The sequence below is a fragment of the Chiloscyllium plagiosum genome, unplaced genomic scaffold, assembly GCF_037043375.1.
Source record: "Chiloscyllium plagiosum isolate Xiang-an unplaced genomic scaffold, Cpla_swu_hap1 HiC_scaffold_3, whole genome shotgun sequence".
Taxonomy (NCBI): domain Eukaryota; kingdom Metazoa; phylum Chordata; class Chondrichthyes; order Orectolobiformes; family Hemiscylliidae; genus Chiloscyllium; species Chiloscyllium plagiosum.
The window spans coordinates 59,667,961-59,687,581 of record NW_028270141.1 but is presented as its reverse complement, the minus strand read 5'-3'; the positions used below and the strand labels follow the sequence as shown (position 1 = coordinate 59,687,581).

At 40.8% G+C, this 19,621-nt stretch overlaps 1 protein-coding gene across 1 annotated transcript in view; it reads left to right on the top strand.

Annotated features, from left to right (window-relative positions):
• cad (carbamoyl-phosphate synthetase 2, aspartate transcarbamylase, and dihydroorotase) overlaps window positions 1-19,621 on the top strand; it is a 113,342-nt gene that overhangs the window by 79,564 nt on the left and 14,157 nt on the right. The window contains exons 31-36 of the mRNA XM_087976623.1: window positions 4,498-4,581; window positions 7,388-7,541; window positions 9,127-9,174; window positions 10,553-10,713; window positions 13,940-14,014; window positions 16,845-17,057. Coding sequence (XP_087832749.1) covers window positions 4,498-4,581; window positions 7,388-7,541; window positions 9,127-9,174; window positions 10,553-10,713; window positions 13,940-14,014; window positions 16,845-17,057 — 735 coding nt within the window. The remainder of the gene's footprint in view (window positions 1-4,497; window positions 4,582-7,387; window positions 7,542-9,126; window positions 9,175-10,552; window positions 10,714-13,939; window positions 14,015-16,844; window positions 17,058-19,621) is intronic.

Genomic DNA, 19,621 nt, shown 5'->3' with positions numbered 1-19,621 from the left:
CTCCTCATCCCTGTCCTAAATGGTCTACCCTGTATTTTTAAGCTGTGTCCTCTGGTTCGGCACTCACCCATCAGCGGAAACATGTTTCCTGCCTCCGGAGTGTCCAATCCTTTAATAATCTTATATGTCTCAATCAGATCCCCTCTCAGCCTTTTAAACTCAAGGGTATACAAGCCCAGTCGCTACAGTCTTTCAGCATAAGGTAGTCCCGCCATTCCAGGAATTGACCTCGTGAACCAACGCTGCACTCCCTCAATAGCCAGAATGTCTTTCCTCAAATTTGAAGACCAGAACTGCACACAGTACTCCAGGTGTGGTCTCACCAGGGCCCTGTACAGCTGCAGAAGAACCTCTTTGCTTCTATACTCAATCCCTCTTGTTATGAAGGCCAGCATGCTATTAGCCTTCTTCACTGCCTGCTGTACCTGCATGCTTACCTTCATTGACAGGTGTACAAGAAGGACCTCTCCATCTCCATTAGTGAAGACCGACTTGACACTGACATTTTTTACAAACCCACCGACTCCCACAGCTACCTGGATTACACCTCTTCCCACTCTATCTCTTGCAAAAATGCCATCCCACATTCCCAATTCCTCCGCCTCCGCCGTATCTGCTCCCAGGAGGACCAGTTCCACCACAGAACACACCAGATGGCCTCCTTCTTTAGAGACCGCAATTTCCCTTCCCACGTGGTTAAAGGTGCCCTCCAACGCATCTCGTCCACATCCCGCACCTCCAACCTCAGACCCCACCCCTCCAACCGTAACAAGGACAGAACGCCCCTGGTGCTCACCTTCCACCCTACAAACCTCCGCATAAACCAAATCATCCGCCGACATTTCTGCCACCTCCAAAAAGACCCCACCACCAGGGATATATTTCCCTCCCCACCCCTTTCCGCCTTCCGCAAAGACCGTTCCCTCCGTGACTACCTGGTCAGGTCCACGCCCCCCTACGACCCACCCTCACATCCTGGCACTTTCCCCTGCCACCGCAGGAACTGTAAAACCTGCGCCCACACCTCCTCCCTCACCTCTATCCAAGGCCCTAAAGGAGCCTTCCATATCCATCAAAATTTTACCTGCACATCCACTAATATCATCTATTGTATCCGTTGCTCCCGATGCGGCCTCCTCTACATTGGGGAGACTGGGCGCCTCCTAGCAGAGCGCTTTAGGGAACATCTCCGAGACACCCGCACCAATCAACCAAACCGCCCTGTGGCCCAACATTTCAACTCCCCCTCCCACTCTGCCGAGGACATGGAGGTCATGGGCCTCCTTCACCGCCGCTCCCTCATCACCAGACACCTGGAGGAAGAACGCCTCATCTTCCGCCTCGGAACACTTCAACCCCAGGGCATCAATGTGGACTTCAACAGTTTCCTCATTTCCCCTTCCCCCACCTCATCCTAGTTTCAAACTTCCAGTCCCCTTGACTTGTCCGGACTTGTCCGACCTGCCTAGCTCCTTTTCCACCTATCCACTTCACCCTCTCCTCCCTGACCTATCACCTTCATCTCCTCCCCCACTCACCCATTGTACTCTATGCTACTCTCTCCCCACCCCCACCCTCCCCTAGCTTATCTCTCCACGCTTCAGGCTCTCTGCCTTTATTCCTGATGAAGGGCTTTTGCCCGAAACGTCGATTTTGCTGAAGCTCCTCGATGCTGCCTGAACTGCTGTGCTCTTCCAGCACCATTGATCCAGAATCTGGTTTCCAGCATCTGCAGTCATTGTTTTACCTTGGTGTTCAAGAACACCCAGATCTCTTTGCACTGCCCCTTTACCTAAATTGACTTCATTTAGGTAGTAATCTGCCTTCCTGTTCTTGCCACCAAAGTGGATAACCATACATTTATCCACATTAAACTGCATCTGCCATGCATCTGACCACTCACCTAACTTGTCCATGTCACTCTGTAATCTCCTAACATCCTCCTCACATTTCGCCCTGCCACCTAGCTTAGTATCATCAGCAAATTTGCTAATGTTATTACTAATACCATCTTATTTATCATTAACATAAATTGTAAAAAGCTGCAGTCCCAGCCCTGATCCCTGCGGTAGCCCACTGGTCACTGCCTGTCATTCCGAAATGGAGCCGTTTATCACTACTCTTTGTTTCCTATCAGCCAACCAACTTTCAATCCAAGTTAGTACTTTGCCCCCAATACCATGCGCCCTAACTCTGTTCACTAACCTCCTATGTGGGACTTTATCAAAAGCTTTCTGAAAGTCCAGGTACACTGCATCTACTGGATCTCCCTCGTCCATCTTCAGAGTTACATCCTCAAAAGATTCCAGAAGATTAGTCAAGCATGATTTCCCCTTCATAAATCCATGCTGACTCTGACCTATCCTGTTACTACTATCCAGATGTGTCCTAATTTCATCCTTTATAATAGACTCCAGCATCTTTCTCACCACTGAGGTCAGACGAACTGGTCTATAATTTCCTGCTTTCTCTCTCCCACCTTTCTTAAAAAGTGGTACAACATTAGCCACCTTCCAATCCGCAGGAACTGATCCCAAATCTATCGAACTCTGCAAAATAATCACCAACGCATCCACGATTTCTCGAGCCACCTTCTTCAGTACCCTGGGATGTAGACCATCAGGCCCCGGGGACTTATCAGCCTTCAGACCTAACAGTCTCTCCAACACCATTTCCTGGCAAATATAAATCCCCTTAAGTTCAGGTCCTTCAGCCACTATTACCTCAGGGAGATTGCTTGTGTCTTCCCCAGTGAACACCGATCTGAAGTACCAATTCAATTCTTCTGCCATTTCTTTGTTCCCTGTACTGTCTTCCCCTGTTTCTGTCTTCAAGGGCCCAATTTTAGTCTTAACCATTTTTTTGCCTTTCACATACCTAAAAAAACTTTTACTATCCTCCTTTATATTTTTGGCCAGTTTACCTTCGTACCTCATTTTTTCTCTGCATATTTCCTTCTTAGTAATCCTCTGTTGTTCTTTAAAAGCTTCCCAGTCCTCCGTTTTCCCACTTATCTTTGCTATGTTATACTTTTTTTCTTTTAACTTTACATATTCCTTAACTTCCCTCGTCAGCCGCGGCCACCCATGCCTCCTCCTAGGATCTTTCTTCCTTTTTAGAATGAACTGATCCTGTATCTTCTGCATTATACACAGAAATATCCGCCATTGTTCCTCCACTGTCATCCCTGCTAAGGTATTGCACCATTGAATTTTGGCCAGCTCCTCCCTCATAGCTCCATAGTTCCCTTTTATCTTTTAATGTAATCTAAATACTTGGTGCTTCATAGCAACAACTCAAACAACATTAGTTTTTTTAAAAAAATGACAACGACAACCAAAAAGCTGCTGAAAGAGAGGGATATTGATGATTCTCTAACAGAATGAAAGATATGACATGTAAGAAAGATAGAGGAAGTTCCAGGCAATGGGATCAAATCGGTTGAATCCTTCACCACTGATGATGGATACAAGGAAGAAGAGAATGAGGTGGTGGTCCAAATTAAAGGACTAAAGGGAAAAGCCTGAGGCATCAGGTTGTGAATTTGGGTAACTATTCAGTGACATCTAGATGAAGACCGGAATTCTGAATTCCATTCTTTTGAGAGCAGGCAAGTCCATTAATTTTAACCAAAAAAAAAATTGGCTTTTGGCACAAGCATAGCAGTGTTAAATGTTGGGACTTTGAGGAATATCTAGCATTTCTGAATGACAGTGGTGGCCTAAGCATTAAAACCAGGAACAAGAATTCGATGCAGAGATTTCAGAGAGTAAGAGGCTGAAATCAGAGCACCAGTGCCAATCTGAGAGAGAATAATTGGGATAAGGGTGCAATGCCTAGCGGGCAATCATAATATTTCTAGCATTGGGAAGGAGGGTGAGGCTTGGAAAATTTACATGGAACGTTTTGATTGGGGAAAAAACGCTTATTCTCTATATTTTGGAAGTGCCAGTGTTGGACCGTTGTGATTAAAAATCACAACACCAGGCCTGGTATTGTGATTTTTAATTTTGTTCTCTATACATAGTTTTCAATAAAATGAATGGAGAGGGTGGTTTTTCTTCAGGCAGATATTGAGCGAAAAGAGGATTTGGTTTTGAAAATGGAGAGGAACTGTGAGATTTAAATGGTCCCACCAGCTCCAAAGTATATCATAACATGACTGAAAATTATCTACAGAGAGATGAGGAAAGGTGAGCATGATTGGCCAAGTGTGATCTGTAAAATGAAACATCGAGGGCCGAAAGGCCTATACTGTGCTGTTATATTCTATGGCTACAAATCAATGAATTATATCCTGTTTCCTTAGAATCGAAAGTAAATACTGGAGAAAAAGTTGTCTTCGTTTCTGTGGTATTTTAATACCTACTGTTAAGATCTTAATTCTACATGTTAAGTCATTTAAACTTTACCTTCCAATTTGGTGTAATTACGTTTAATTATTCACTTCAGGAGCAAAATTTCATAGTGTAAAAACATACTAATATGTGATTACAGGTATTGGTTCCTCCTGGTTATGGACAAGATGTGAGAGCATGGCCTTTGGGTGTCCCTTTGCCGCCAGCATTAACCACAGTAAAAGTAAGTCTTCAGTACCAATTTGAACATTTCTTTTTTTTATATAAAATTGTTTTACAAAATCATTTATGGATGTAGCTCAGTGGACAGCTGTTGATCAATATGAGCATAATCGGCTTAATATTGCACTTTTTTGTTGATAATGTTATGCTCTAAAAGCACACTCCTATATATAGATGAAAAGGTAGTGAGATACATTAAGGCTCATGAAACTGTTGATGCTGTTAAACAATGGTGCTTATTGTATACTCTCTGATTTCCAGTCATGCAATTTTTGGGAAAGGCAAAAAAATTGTAAGATTTCAGATGATTACGAGCTTTCGGGGGGCAGTGGACAGGTGGGAATGGAGTGAAGGAATCTGCACTTTTTTTTTTGACCTCAAGTTCCCCTGCCTTACTCTCCTTCCCTGCAGTCAAAAATACACCAATGAGTGTATGCACTATATCCCACCTATCTTTTTGTCAAGTGATATTAGCAACAATAAAGAAGTCACTCATCTTTTTTGAACAGTTGTAGTAAATCTACAATCACTGAATCTGACCAGTTGATTTACTAAGTGCTGATACATATAATGGGAAACCTGCTGACTGTACAGAACTCTAGTCACTATGCTGCATTTATCTGGCAGATGGCATCTGATATAACTATAATCAATGCTCCCTTGCCTTTGTTTAACATTTTCTCTTAACATTCAAAATTTGGCTGTGGGTTGCTCCTTCAGTGCCGTATTGAAGATTGTTTTAGGTTTCAAGCATGCTATAGTTTGTAAAATACTGAAACGGGCATAAAATTGATTTTCAGTAGCATTCATAGTCTCTAAGTTTACTATGTTTCAGCCAGTTTGCCTGCAGGAAATTAATTATCGAATAAAGGAGGGCTAAAGAAATAATAAAGACAGAAAATAAACTGATGGCAAACTAACAAGGAATATGAGGACTGACAATGCGAGCCTCGTTAAATGTGTAAAGAGATCAATGTGAGCATAGGCCTCATAGAAAATGAATCTGGGGAGATGTTTTTGAGGAACAAAGAAATGGCAGAGGAGTTGAACAGATATTTTGCATCAGTCTACAATGGAAGATGCTTTGAACATCCCATTAAAACTAAAGAAAACTGAGAAGAAATCAAGGACCATCACTTGAGAAGAAGTATTAAATGAATTAATGGAGCTTAAGTTTCCTGGTTTGGATCCTAGATCCCAAAAGAGGTTGCTACAGAGATAGTTATTACAAAAATCGTTGAATTCTGACGAAATACCAGAGGATTGGAAAACTTCCAGTATGACACTGTATTCAAAAAGGGAGGGAAGCAAAAAGCAGGTAACTTTAGGCCACTTTGCCTCGCATCTATTGTTGGAAAAGTATTGGAATCAATTATTAAGGAAGTAATAGCAGAGCATTTGGAAAATCATAATTTAATCAAAATCATGAAGTCAGCATGGCTTCATGAAGGAGAAATTGTGAGATTAATTTATTAGTGTTTTAAGGAAGTCTCAACCAACGTGTACAAAGTTAAAAATCACACAACACCAGGTTATAGTCCAACAGGTTTAATTGGAAGCACACTAGCTTTCGGAGTGACGCTCCTTCATCAGGTGATTGTGACAATCACCTGATAAGGAGCGTCGCTCCGAAAGCTAGTGTGCTTCCAATTAAACCTGTTGGACTATAACTTGGTGTTGTGATTTTTAACTTTGTACACCCCAGTCCAACACCGACATCTCCAAATTATGTCAACCAGCGTGGATAGAGGGAAAACAGTCGATGTATTGTATTATGAATTCAGAAGGCATTTGACAAGGTACGTCACAAAAGATCCAGTCATAAGAGCCAACAATGTTGGAAGTAATATATTGGCATGGATCAAGAGTTTGGCTAATGGGCAAGAAACAATGAGTGGGGACAAGGGTTTCTTTTTCAGGTTGCTAGCCTGTAATCAGTGAGGTTCCACAGTCTACAGCTGTTTACAATATAGATTAATGACCTGGAGGAAGGAAGTGAATGTACTGTAGCCAGAATTGTAGGTAATGTAATAACATAGGTGGGAAAGCAGGTTTCATGTTGTGTTCATGATTGATCAATCGATAAGATGCCGTGGAGGGAACCATTCCTGCGAAATGCAGAAGGGGAGTAAGGGGAAGATGTCTGGGGTGGTGGCATTCTGCTGGAGTTGTCTGAAATAGCGGCGAATGATCCTTTTGAATGTGGAGGCTGCTGGAATGTGTCCCACCCCCACCCTAGTGGGACTGTCTATTCTGTCAAGCCTGGTAGTTAGGCACACCATTGTTCTGCCATTCTCCCACTCTAATTGCTTAATCTGAACTATCAACATGTTTTTCTTCCTCAGTGGTCTGCAAACCTTCCTTTCTCTTGCCCACCTCCCCAAAAATCAACCAAAACAACACTTGCCTGTGACAACTATAAGAACGATTTTTACGTGGCTTGACAGTGTAAATGTTGAGCTGATATTTCTCCTTGCAGGAGAGTCTCTGACCAGAAGTTGTAATCTCAGATAAACAAGCACCAACTTGAGACTTAGATGAGGAAATTATTCTATGAGGATTAGTGTTTTTGGAACTCCTTGCTGCAAAGGCCTTGAATATATCTATGGCTGAGATAGGTAAATTACTGATCAGCTGGGGAATCGAGGGTTGGTGGGAAATGCAGGAAATAAAGAATGATATAAAGAATGTCTGATCCTGCTGAATGATTGAACAGGCTTAAGGGACCAAATGGTATACTCCTGTTGCAATTACTTATTGTCTAATGGCCTTATAATTTAAATGCTTAAGCTACTCTTACTTTTAAGACTCCAGAGCATTCAAAACATCCTTCTCAAACTGAAACAGTCCGAACCAGAGCACCAAGCCCTCGCAGGTTGGCAAGTGGTGGTCCTGCAATGGATGGTAGGTTCCATCTTCCTCCAAGAATCCATCGTTCTTCTGACCCTGGACTTCCAAACGGTACATTTCCTTTGCTCTTTTGACTATGACTTAACATCATCTTCTGCAGTTTAATTTTCAACCAATTGTTGGTGCATTGGTCTATAAGATAATAGATGGCTTGATATTCTTTGTTCGTTTGGGATCAATAATAAAACAAATTTAAAACCTGCGGATACTATAAAATCAGACAAAAATAGCAATTGCTGAGAAAGCTCAGCAGGTCTGGAAGTATCTGTGCTGAGAAACATTAACTCTGATTTTTCTCCACTGACAGACCTGCAGGGCTTTTCCAACAATTTCTATTTTTGTCTTTAAAATAAATTATATCCACATTTATGCAAATAGATATATTACTTCCATATTTGCTCTTGTACTTTAGTTCATTTTCCCAACTTAAACATGTTGTTGTATCACGTTTACTTTTTTGAAGATGTACAAATTGATGGCTTTCATCTCACTGTTTATGCTACTTACATTGCATAGTTTGCAAATAGCACGTTTCACTACATTGCTGTTTATCAAGTGAGCCATTGCTTCACGTTTTTCAAAAAGAGCTCTCGTGCAAACAGAATAGGATGATTTGTGTCAGGGTAAGCAGCAATTCAAGTAAATTCTGAGCGTACCCCTTAACAAATCTATAAGAAATAACTATAACCGGTTTATAAAGCATGTTTATACAATGACCACCAAGTATTGCCTTCAATCTAAATGTTTTGAGCTCAGTTTTCTTGCATGGTGAGTTTGGCTGAATGTTGTCTTTGACAATTTGTAAGTCAGCCTTATTTTGTTCGTCTATCAAATACTTGTTTGTGTGAACTGATGCTTTTGAACAGGCTAACTGTTCAGGTGTGTGGTTATGTCATTGTGTTCAGGCGCTGATGATTTTAGTCTATAATCTCCCTGCAAGGAGATTAAACTTCTGAGAAAATATTTTCATTCCTTCATTTGATAATTGTAATGCATGATCATGGTTAGTACAACAGTAATACTCCATGACTGTTTTTGATATGTTGGCAACCTTAAGATTTTTAACTCCTTTAAAAAAGCATAAATATGAAATACAGAAATTAATTGTAAGATGCCTGATTTTTATTTAAACAAAGTTTTCATTGTTCCATTGTCTTCCCTAATGGCTAAGAAAGTAATCCAATCTGGAGCAATAACTCTTCAGTCTTTGCTTTGAATCTAAAGTTGACATCTTGTAACGTTTGAAAGAAATTAACTGTTTGCTTAATTAATTATTTTTGTGATGTTATCAGATCATTTTTAAAATCCAAATGCCCCTTTTGTTTCAAGCAATTATATATTTTACTGTCTCTCAAATAATGTCAGTCATGCTCTGTTAAATGATACATCAAACAACATATTTTCTTTAAAAAAAATCGCTTGCTTCATACGCTGTTAATCTAAAATCCGAAGTGCTATCATTTATTTTCGATGCAGTTCGTATATTCCCTTAGTTAAGTGATGAAAAATGTATTATATTGCAGCGCGTGAAAATGTCATGTTACATTGGAGAGCATGCTTGACTCTTCAGATTTCGAATACTTGATTCAATTAATCACTGACATTTTGCTGCTTCTGAATGCTTTGATTTAAACAGCTGAAGGAGAATTCAAGGAAAAAGCAGCCAAGAAATTCATTGAACAAGGTGTGAATTACAGTTTCTGATTTAAAATTCAACATGTGGAATGTTTAGAAATTTATTAGAATTGATTACTTTTATTATCTGTGTCAATGGATTTGGGTAGCCAATCTTTCCAACAATTCAAAAGTACTATGGATGCTGTAAACCCAAGTGAAAACACTAGTTGGTTGGTAGCATCTGTGGAGAGAGGAACTGGTTAACATTTCTGGTCTAATGAAAGGCCACAGACATAAAACATTTAATTTTGCTTCTCAAACCCAACAACCACCCATAAACTACTTCCTTTTCTTAAAAAAAAACATTTTTTCAGGAAGGGCTGTACTGGCTTTTTAAGAATTTGGGATAAAAATATTGAAGCTGCCACCTGGAAAGTGCTGACCCTGATATTCTAAAATGCATGCATGTCACAAGCATTTATACATAAGTTTTGGTTTTGATGATTTTGCTAAAAGTGGAGTTGGAATACAGGTTGCTGTCATGGCTTGGTTCACATTTATATTTGGAGGTTTGTGATTATTTTCTCTAGTCAACCCTCACAAACCAATTGCACAAACTGTTCCATAAATTGAACACCTGAGTTTTCAGAAATAAAAACAGAAAATGTTGGAGATATTTAGGTCAGGCAGCAACTGTGAAGATGAAATGGAATTGACATTTAACATCTGATCTTTCATCCGTGCTTGGAGATGTTAAAAGTATAGCTGGTTTTAAGAAGGTGGAAGATGTGGTGATCAGAAATAGAACACAAGGGATGGTCTATGATAGATTGGAAGACAGATACTAAATGACGAACATGTTGACAGCGCAGGATCAAAGACAATTGTATAGAACGACAAAAGGAACAAAATATATATGCAGAGAAGATTTGGGAATGGCACATTCATGAACAGCAGTTGCCTGAAAGGAAAATAAGATTCCATCAAACAGAAATCTACATACAACACACTGGAAGCAACGATTTTCAGTCCCAACTTAATCAGGGCCAGGTGACCAGTTGTTAAGAGACTTGGGGAACTGAGTACTGTGCACAACACCTATGTGGTTAATTGTATGATGGTGTCAATAATGCAATATTGCTTTCGATGTCTTATGACAGTGGCACCAACGTGGACCTGTTGACTATGAACCTTAGTGTTAAAGCGTATGCTTGGTTTGAACAGATCTCATTTTCAGACCCCCAAAGCTAAAGTCATGTCTTTCATGGCTTTGATAACTGGATTGTTTTGAAACTGACAAGTAGTCAACATTTGTTGATATGTTCAAACTAAAAGTAGTCATCAGCAGAGGGTTCAACTGAATGTTTGCTTAACAGCAAAAAGCCAGACATTTTTAATAATGGTGGAATAATAACCGAACACTTTTTTTTTTAAATGCGCCAAAGATACCATTAATCAAGACGGTTATATACATCCTCCTCCAGTCTCGAGGCTTCTATCACCACAGAATCTAGCGGTTCAAACTGTCCCTCATCCGTGTTCCCCTTTGTTGCATCATTATGTTGGACAACACATTCTGTCAGTCAGACAGTTTACCAAAGACCAGGTAATTGTGATTTTCATTGATTTGAATCTGCTTTCATATGTTTCCATTAGTAGAATATTTCTGTTCTCAAGCTGACCGAAGTGCCTCATGAAATTGATTATTGATTGACCTGAAGCATTTTTAATGAGCAAGGACCTTGATTGGGAGGCCTGATATTAATATTTAAAGAACCCAAGGATTGTGTTGATGTCCAGCATTTCAGTCCAGTTTGGTGCTAGTTTTCATCCAAAGCAGCACGTTGGGTTCTCCTTGTGGAGAAAAGAATTCTAGACCGTATCAAAATTTCTAGGACATTTGCTAAGACAACAAGTGATTTATCATCTGTTTTATTTACAAGTTTTGCCTGTAGTAGACAGGTGCAACTCTTCATGATTTTGCCTTCATGCAAAACCTATTGTAAGAATTGCTTTCCATAGCTTAGAATTATTTTTGTTTTATTTCACAAATGTAAATATGATAGTTTAAGTTAAACATTCTGGCAGATAGGAGATTTTCACACTGACATTGCATTGATTTATATTCTGAACACAGCATTTACAGGGTGTTGACTGACCAATTATGTTATATCTGTGCCATAATTCAACAAACTCAGTTTCTCAAATATGTTTCTTAGTGGCATTCATGATGTGTTTCCACATTGTTACATAGTGTAATACATGCTTGTAACTTTCATGCATTTCCATTGTGCATGTCTGCACTGCTCAAGTTATCTGGAAGAACAGTGAGCTCTCTTGATTTTAATTGACTGACAGGTGGAACAAGTCCTGGTAAAACTGCTAGTATAAGATATCAGCTAATTTTTGGAACATACGATGTGAAATTGCAAACATTCAAATGTTTGGAAATAAGCACCAACATACATTATACAGAGGAACCTTGATTATCTGAAGGACACTAGCAGGGAGTATTTTGTTCAGTTAACCGAACTCTGGATAGTCGAGATTCCTCTAACTTGCCTTGTCCAGGTGCCTTCAGATGTTCAAAGTTTGTGAGAAGATTTGTAGCTTGGGTGTTCTTTTTTGTGGTTCTGTTCGCTAAGCTGGGAATTTGTGTTGTAGACGTTTCGTCCCCTGTCTAGGTGACATCCTCAGTGCTTGGGAGCCTCCTGTGAAGTGCTTCTGTGTTGTTTCCTCCGGCATTTATAGTGGTTTGTCTCTGCCGCTTCCGGTTGTCAGTTCCAGCTGTCCGCTGCCGAAACGACACAACCAGCTATCCTTAGCCACACATGCAGATGACAAGCAACGTGAGTTCGACTGGGACAATGCTACTATTATCGGACAAGCCAAACAGAGAACAGCCAGGGAATTCCTAGAGGCATAGCACTCATCCACAGATTCTTTCAACAAACACATCGACCTGGACCCAATATACCGGCCACTGCAGCGGACAGCTGGAACTGACAACTGGAAGTGGCAGAGACAAACCACTATAAATGCCGGAGGAAACAACACAGAAGCACTTCACAGGAGGCTCCCAAGCACTGAGGATGTCACGTAGACAGGGGACGAAATGTCTGCAACACAAATTCCCAGCTTGGCGAACAGAACCACAACAGCCTTCAGATGTGTACCAGAAATTGCAAATGTTACACTAATTCAAATGTCAACCATGGGACCTATTTGAATTTGCAGGAGCATCTTTTGTGTCATGTTACTGATGCGTCTTCAGTATTGATATTGATTATGGATGGATGCATCAATGCTAGTGTCAGTGTTTGAGTCCAACAGATGTGTTTTCAGTTGTACCAGCCTGAGCATGATTTAAGGACTACAGCACCTCTGTCATCTGTGTTTTCTATTGTTTAAAGGTTTAGTTGTGAAAAATCATCTGTAGCTCAGGAAAAACACCAAAGTAACCAATTTCCTATTAGAGAAAGGAAAAATATGACTGTTCAAATTCTAAAAATATAAAAGTCAATGCTTTTTTATTGCTTGTCTCTAATTACTTTGATAGCATGATCTATTAAATAACTTCTTCTACAACTGAATGAGCAGCTGGGCTGCTTCAGAGAGCATTAAGAATCAAGCATATCAGTACATCATTTCTGTAAACATGGTGTGCTGTGCTTTGTTACTCCTGTTTAATGTCTCTGTTACTTTCACCAAGAGAATTGAGTTGAGAACATGTAAAAGGTTGACAGTGATGTTATGTCATTTGAACTGTTCATCCACCGGCTGGATCAGATCGTTGGGAAATATAAATTCAAATCTCACCATGGCTGCTAGGGGAATGTGCATTCAGTCAATAAATCTGACAAATATAAGTCTCATCAATTGTGAAACTCCTGGATTGGTGTGATAACCCATCTGGTTCACTTGTGTCCTTTGTGGTGAAAATCTTACTTCCTTATCTGATATGGCCAACATATAGCTCCAGGTCCACAGCATTTTGGTTGGGTCTTAACTTCATTCGAGGAGAAAGTGAGGACTGCGGATGCTGGGGATCAGAGCTGAAAATGTGTTGCTGGAAAAGCGCAGCAGGTCAGGCAGCATCCAAGGAGCAGGAGAATCGACATTTCGGGCATGAGCCCCCGAAACGTCGATTCTCCTGCTCCTTGGATGGTGCCTGACCTGCTGCGCTTTTCCAGCAACACATTTTCAGCTCTTAACTGCATTCTACCACTAAACTGCAAACTACCACTGAAAGAAGCACCTAAGTAACATGGACTGTAGCAGTTCAAAAAGGGGTTCACCACCACCTTTTCGTCGGCAATTATGAATTGGCAATAAATACTATCCTTACCAGTGGCACTCATCCCAGAAACAGTTTTATTTTAATATAATACATGGCCCTTTTTATGTTTGAGGAAATTTGGGATGCCTACACAAAATTCTTTGGTAGGTTGAATGTGATTTTTATTTGTATAACAAATAGTTTGAGATGTGTACACAGAGATGAACAGACTGAAGACTATCACCATGATACATCTAACATTTGATCTCTATTGGTGACTTAAATAAAGAGCTCTCAAAATATCAGAAAAATTAAGCTAGCTGGATACTTTCAAGCTGATTAGGGAAGCTACAGTTGTTGTTCGTGCCAACGTGATAATCATGTTAACTTGGACATGACGAGTTGTAAATGTATCTCCAGCCCATATTGAAAATTTCATTATGAAGAGATGTCGAGGGAAAATGTAGTGAATATTAATTGCACATTTATATTGTGTTATAAGAATTTTTGCATATGTTGACCTGCTGACAGCCTGTCTTGTTCTTGTGTGCAGTTATCCCATTTGTTCAATCTTGCTCATAACCTGCGTTTGACGGTGCAGAAAGATCGTAGCTTGGACCTTCTAAAGGTTTGTTCTTTAAGCAATTTTAATTTATGACATTGATCCCAGAGGCTGAGTGTTTTCACACTGCTTCAGATGTCTAGGTGTTTTTATTTACGTTTGTCATTTTTTTCCCAGAGGTTCCTCTTAGTGTCTTTGTTCAAGGTACACCAATCTAAGATTTCTCACTTTTCTGGTGTACCCCTAGGGATCCAAGTTGTCTCTTTCATTTCACTGTTTGCAAATTATCTATTCATGATGTTATTCAGAAGAATAGGGTCAGTTTCCACACCCATGCTGAAAACATGCAAATCTACCTTTCTGTCTCCGTCTTTTTGTACAACTCACCATACCACTTAACTTCCTCATCCACACATCCTGTTTTAAAAAAACAGCTTTTTAACACCATGCAATTGTCTGCTGCAGTCCTACTCCATTGCTGTTAAGATTGATCTTAATAATGGTTTCTGGTTCAGCAGTTACCCAGTTCATTCTTCCTGCCTCCACAAATACCCAGTTTTTAGTCCCATCTCCATATTCATTGTTCACTTTGCTTGCTCCTTGTCCTCCATTATTGGCCATGCGATCAGCCACTTGTCCACATGCCTTGTCTTCGGAAATTCCTCACAACATTCCCTCTGTATTGTCTGATCCTGCTTTCAAAACTCCCTCACTTCCTGTCCATGAACATTATCGTTTTTGATTACTGCTTTTACTACACCATCTGTGTCCAGCAGAAATGTGCCAGAAATAGTTGTACAAGCACATTCAACCCATGCTCCACAGTATCACAATTACAAATAAATAGGTTGGAAAGGTTTTGTGCAGAATATTCTGAGACCATCTGGCTAGTACCATTAGTAGATAATGGGATTGTTATCCCATGGCTAAGATTACAAGCTCAACGTTGGGTGATTTTAAATTTGTTCCAACATTTTAATTCATTTTACCAGTTGTCAAACTCCACACTATGTACTACTTGAATAACTCTTTGAAAAACTATATTGCTTTAATTGTTTCATTGTTATGAATTTGGTTATGTTGGAACAAGGTGTTTTAAGAGTTAGCAACTGTTACTTTTGTGATTGTAAAAACATTTCTATTAAAGTAGTTCCTTGTCACTGATACTGCATATGTATGTGGGCTGTAAGTGCTACAAGCAAACATTTGTCATTTATCTCATCAACATCCATACTTTTTCTTCATGGTGAAATGGCTTGGGATATCTTCCGTTTCATAAGAGATGCTTGTGACAATCACAACTTATGAGAACCCTGGTTTATTAAGAATGAATACAAGAAGCAAAATTGAGACTGGTAATCTCAATTCTATTATTCATCCATCTTGTCCAAACTTTCAAATTCTATTTCATACTAGACTGCGGATGACAGTCAAGTAATAAAGTAAATACTGTTTTGCCTTCTAGATAAGCAGCAATTGTTTGATGAAAATATCCAATAAGAGAATCTAACCATTACCCCACGATCTTCAATGTCATTAATTTTACTGAATCCCTCATTATCAATATTTTAGGGTCACCATTGACCAGAGACTGAACTGGACTCACCACATACACAGTGGCCATAAAAGTTGGTCAAATGCTAGGAATTTTACAGTAAGGAACTTGCCTCCTGACTTCCCAAAGTCAGTCCACCATTTACAAGGCATAAGTCAGGAATATGATGCAGCTCCAATAACAAACAAGAAGCTTGACCCCACAATGCAGCTCACTTCACTGGCACTGCATCCACAAACAGCCAGTCGTTCCACAATGGATGACCAGTTGTAACAGTGTATTCCAGCAACAGATGCACTGCAGAAATTCATCAAGGTTCCTTATTAAGCACTTGTCCAAATCCACTACCATTATTCCAACAGTGGCCTAACCAATGTCCTGTACAGCCGCAACATGACCTCCCAACTCCTGTATTCAATACTCTGACCAATAAAGGAAAGCATACCAAACGCCTTCTTCACTATTCTAACTACCTGCAACTCCACTTTCAAGGAGCTATGAACCTGCACTCCAATGTCTCTTTGTTCAGCAACACTCCCTAGGACCTTACCATTAAGTGTATAAGTCCTGCTAAGATTTGTTTTCCCAAAAAGCAGCACCTTGCATTTATCTGAATTAAACTCCAGCTGCCACTTCTCAGCCCATTGTTGTGGTTCTGTTCGCCGAGCTGGGAATTTGTGTTGCAGGCATTTCGTCCCCTGTCTTGGTGACATCCTCAGTGCTTGGGAGCCTCCTGTGAAGCGCTTCACAGGAGGCTCCCAAGCACTGAGGATGTCACCAAGACAGGGGACGAAACGTCTGCAACACAAATTCCCAGCTCGGCGAACAGAACCACAACAACGAGCACTCAAGCTACAAATCTTCTCACAGACTTTGAACTTCTCAGCCCCTTGGCCCATCTGGTCCAGATCCTGTCATCATCACCTTCTCAGCCAGCTAGGGATGGCAAGTAAACGCTGGTTCAGCCAGCAATGTCAGCATCCCATAAATAAATTTTTAAATATGTTAAACCTGTAAATTAACCATCACTCTGCTACATAATACAAATCATAGAAACTAAAATCAACTTCAGGCAGTTCTATAATGCAATGCTGCATTCTTGTGCGACTCCGCGCTATATAAAAATTGCCCATTAAAAATAACAAAGTGTTGATGATGTAATCGTGTTATAGCCAACACACGTTTTTAAAGTTCATGCTTTAGAAACAGCGTCTCCTATTTGTCAATCTCAGTTATGGCAGAATGACCTGTATAGTGTCCTACCATTTTAATTTTGAAATATCAAGTAAGTTTTTAAAAAGCTGAAATTCTAATTCTGTTATTTTTATTTTCTTATTAAAGGGGAAAGTTATGGCTTCCATGTTTTATGAGGTCAGCACAAGAACTAGTAGTTCATTTGCTGCTGCCATGCAACGGCTTGGAGGTTCTGTGATTCATTTTTCAGAAGCTACTTCTTCTGTACAGAAAGGGGAGTCTCTCTTAGATTCTGTACAGACAATGAGCTGCTATGTGGATGTCTTGGTTCTGCGCCATCCTCAGCCAGACGCAGTTGAGGTATGTCTTTGAAAATCCTGAATGCAAAATATTATTTGATGATGGTTTAATTTTCTAAGATTCTTCACTTGGAGTAAATTGGTATCAATAAATATGCTTCCTCATAAGTGTGTAAAAATAAACTGAAAACCTTGTGTATATTAAGTTTACATGGTATATAAGAATATTTATCTTTTTATCTAAAAGCAATCATAAACTCTTATTTGTTGGATTTGATTAGCAATTTAACTGTGTAATTTAAATAGAGAACTTGATTGCTTTGCTTTATGCTGGATTTGTAAAATAAGAATGTGATTCTTCTCTTACTCTGTATAGATGAGGTGGGTGTATATTGAGGTTTGTTCAGTAGGCTGCTTAAGTGGTTTAATTAGTGAAGATTATTTCTGAGGTCATAGAGTCATAGAAAGTCATAGATTCCTACAGCACGGTGACAGGCTCTTTGGCCCAAATTGGTCCATGCCGATGAAAATGTCAATCCACTCTAACCCCATTTCCCTGCATTTGGCCTATATCCTTCTAAGTGTAATGCTGGAAAAGCGTTACAGCTGGTCAGGCAGCATCCGAGGAGCAGGAGATTCGATGTTTCAAGCATAAGCCCTTCATCAGGAATGAGGCTAGTGGCCCAAGGGGATAAATGGGATGGAATTGGGACTGGGGGGGTTAGGGGGATGAAGGTGATAGTCAGAGCAGATAGAAGTCGGGCGGCACGGTGGCACAGTGGTTAGCACTGCTGCCTCACAGCGGCAGAGACCCGGGTTCAATTCCCGCCTCAGGCGACTGACTGTGGAGTTTGCACATTCTCCCCGTGTCTGCGTGGGTTTCCTCTGGGTGTTCCGGTTTCCTCCCACAGTCCAAAGATGTGCAGGTCAGGTGAATTGGCCATGCTAAATTTCCTGTAGTGTTAGGTAAGGGGTAGATGTAGGGGTATGGGTGGGTTGCGCTTCGGCGGGGTGGTGTGGACTTGTTGGGCCGAAGGGCCTGTTTCCACACTGTAAGTAATCTAATCTAATCTAAAGTCGGACAGTTCAAGAGGACAGTGCCGAGTTGGAAGGTTGGATCTGGGGTAAGGTGTTGGGTGGGGAAATGAGGAAACTGGTGAAATCCACATTGATCCCATGTGGTTGGAGTGTCCCAAGGCAGAAGATGAGGCATTCTTCCTCCAGGTAGGGTTTGGTGGTGGAAGAGGCCCAGGACTTGCATGTCCTTGGCTGAGTGGGAGGGGGTGTTAAAATGTTCGGCCACCGGGCAGTGGGTTATTGTGTCCCAGAGACATTCTCTGAAACATTCCACAGGTTGGCGATATGTCTCCCCAGTGTAGGTAAGACCACGTCAGGAGCAGCGGACACAGTAGATGATGTGTGGAGAAGTACACGTAAATCTCTGTTGGATGTGGAAGGATCCTTTGGGGCCTTGGGGAGAGGTGTGGGTACAGGCTTTGCACTTCTTGCAGTGCAACAAACCCTGCCATTGCCAAACCCTAACCATCTGATGCCTGGAAGAAGAATACCTCATTTTCTGCCTTGGGACCCTCCAACCACATGGGATCAATGTGGATTTCACCAGTTTCCACATTTCCCCTTTCCCCACCTTATCCCAGATCCAACCGTCCAACTTGGCACTGCCATCTTGAACTGTCCTACCTATCCATCTTCCTTCCCACCTATCCTCTCCGACCTATCACCTTCATCTACCTATTGTATTCCCATCTACCTTTCCTCCCATTTATCTTTCCGTCCCCTTGGGCCACAAACCTCATTCCTGATGAAGGCCTTATGCCCGTGTCAATTCTCCTGATACTCAGATGCTGCCTGACCGGCTGTGCTTTTCCAGCACCACAATCTTTGACTGATCCCCAGCATCTGCAGTCCTCACTTTCTGCCACATCCTTCTAAACCTTTCCTATTCATGTATTTGTCCAAATGCCTTTTAAGTGTTGGTAATGTACCCACTTCAACCACTTCTAGTGGCAACTCATTCCAGGTGTATACTACCCTCTGTTTTTAAAAGAAAAGTTGCCCCTCAGGTTCCCTTTAACTTTAAACTGATGCCTTCTCGTCCTTTGTTCCCTAACCCTGGGAAAAAGACTAAGTCCATTCTATCCTATATATGTCTCTCATGATCTTATACACTTCTGTAAGATTCCACCCTCCCCCCCCCCCCCCCCTCTTACACTTTAAAGAAACAAGTCTTAGCTTGTTCAACCTCTCCTTATAACTCAGACTGTTGAGTCCTGGCAACATTCTTGTGAATTTCTTCTGCACTCTCTCCAGTTTAATAACATTCTTCTTGTTAACAAGGTGACCAAAACTGAACACAATATTCTGAGTGCAGCCTCACCAATGTCCTGTACAACTGCATCATAATTTCCCAACTTTTATACTCAATGCCTGACTGATGAAAGCTAGTGTGCCAGAAGCCACCTTCACTGCCCTGTCTACCTGCGACTCCATTTTCAGAGGTATTGAGGAAATAGCTCAGAGATTGATGTTTTTGTTTTTACATGACCTTTCGGCTTAATTTTACTTTTTTTTTGGCTGCAAGTGGTATTCTTTCACAATGGGAAG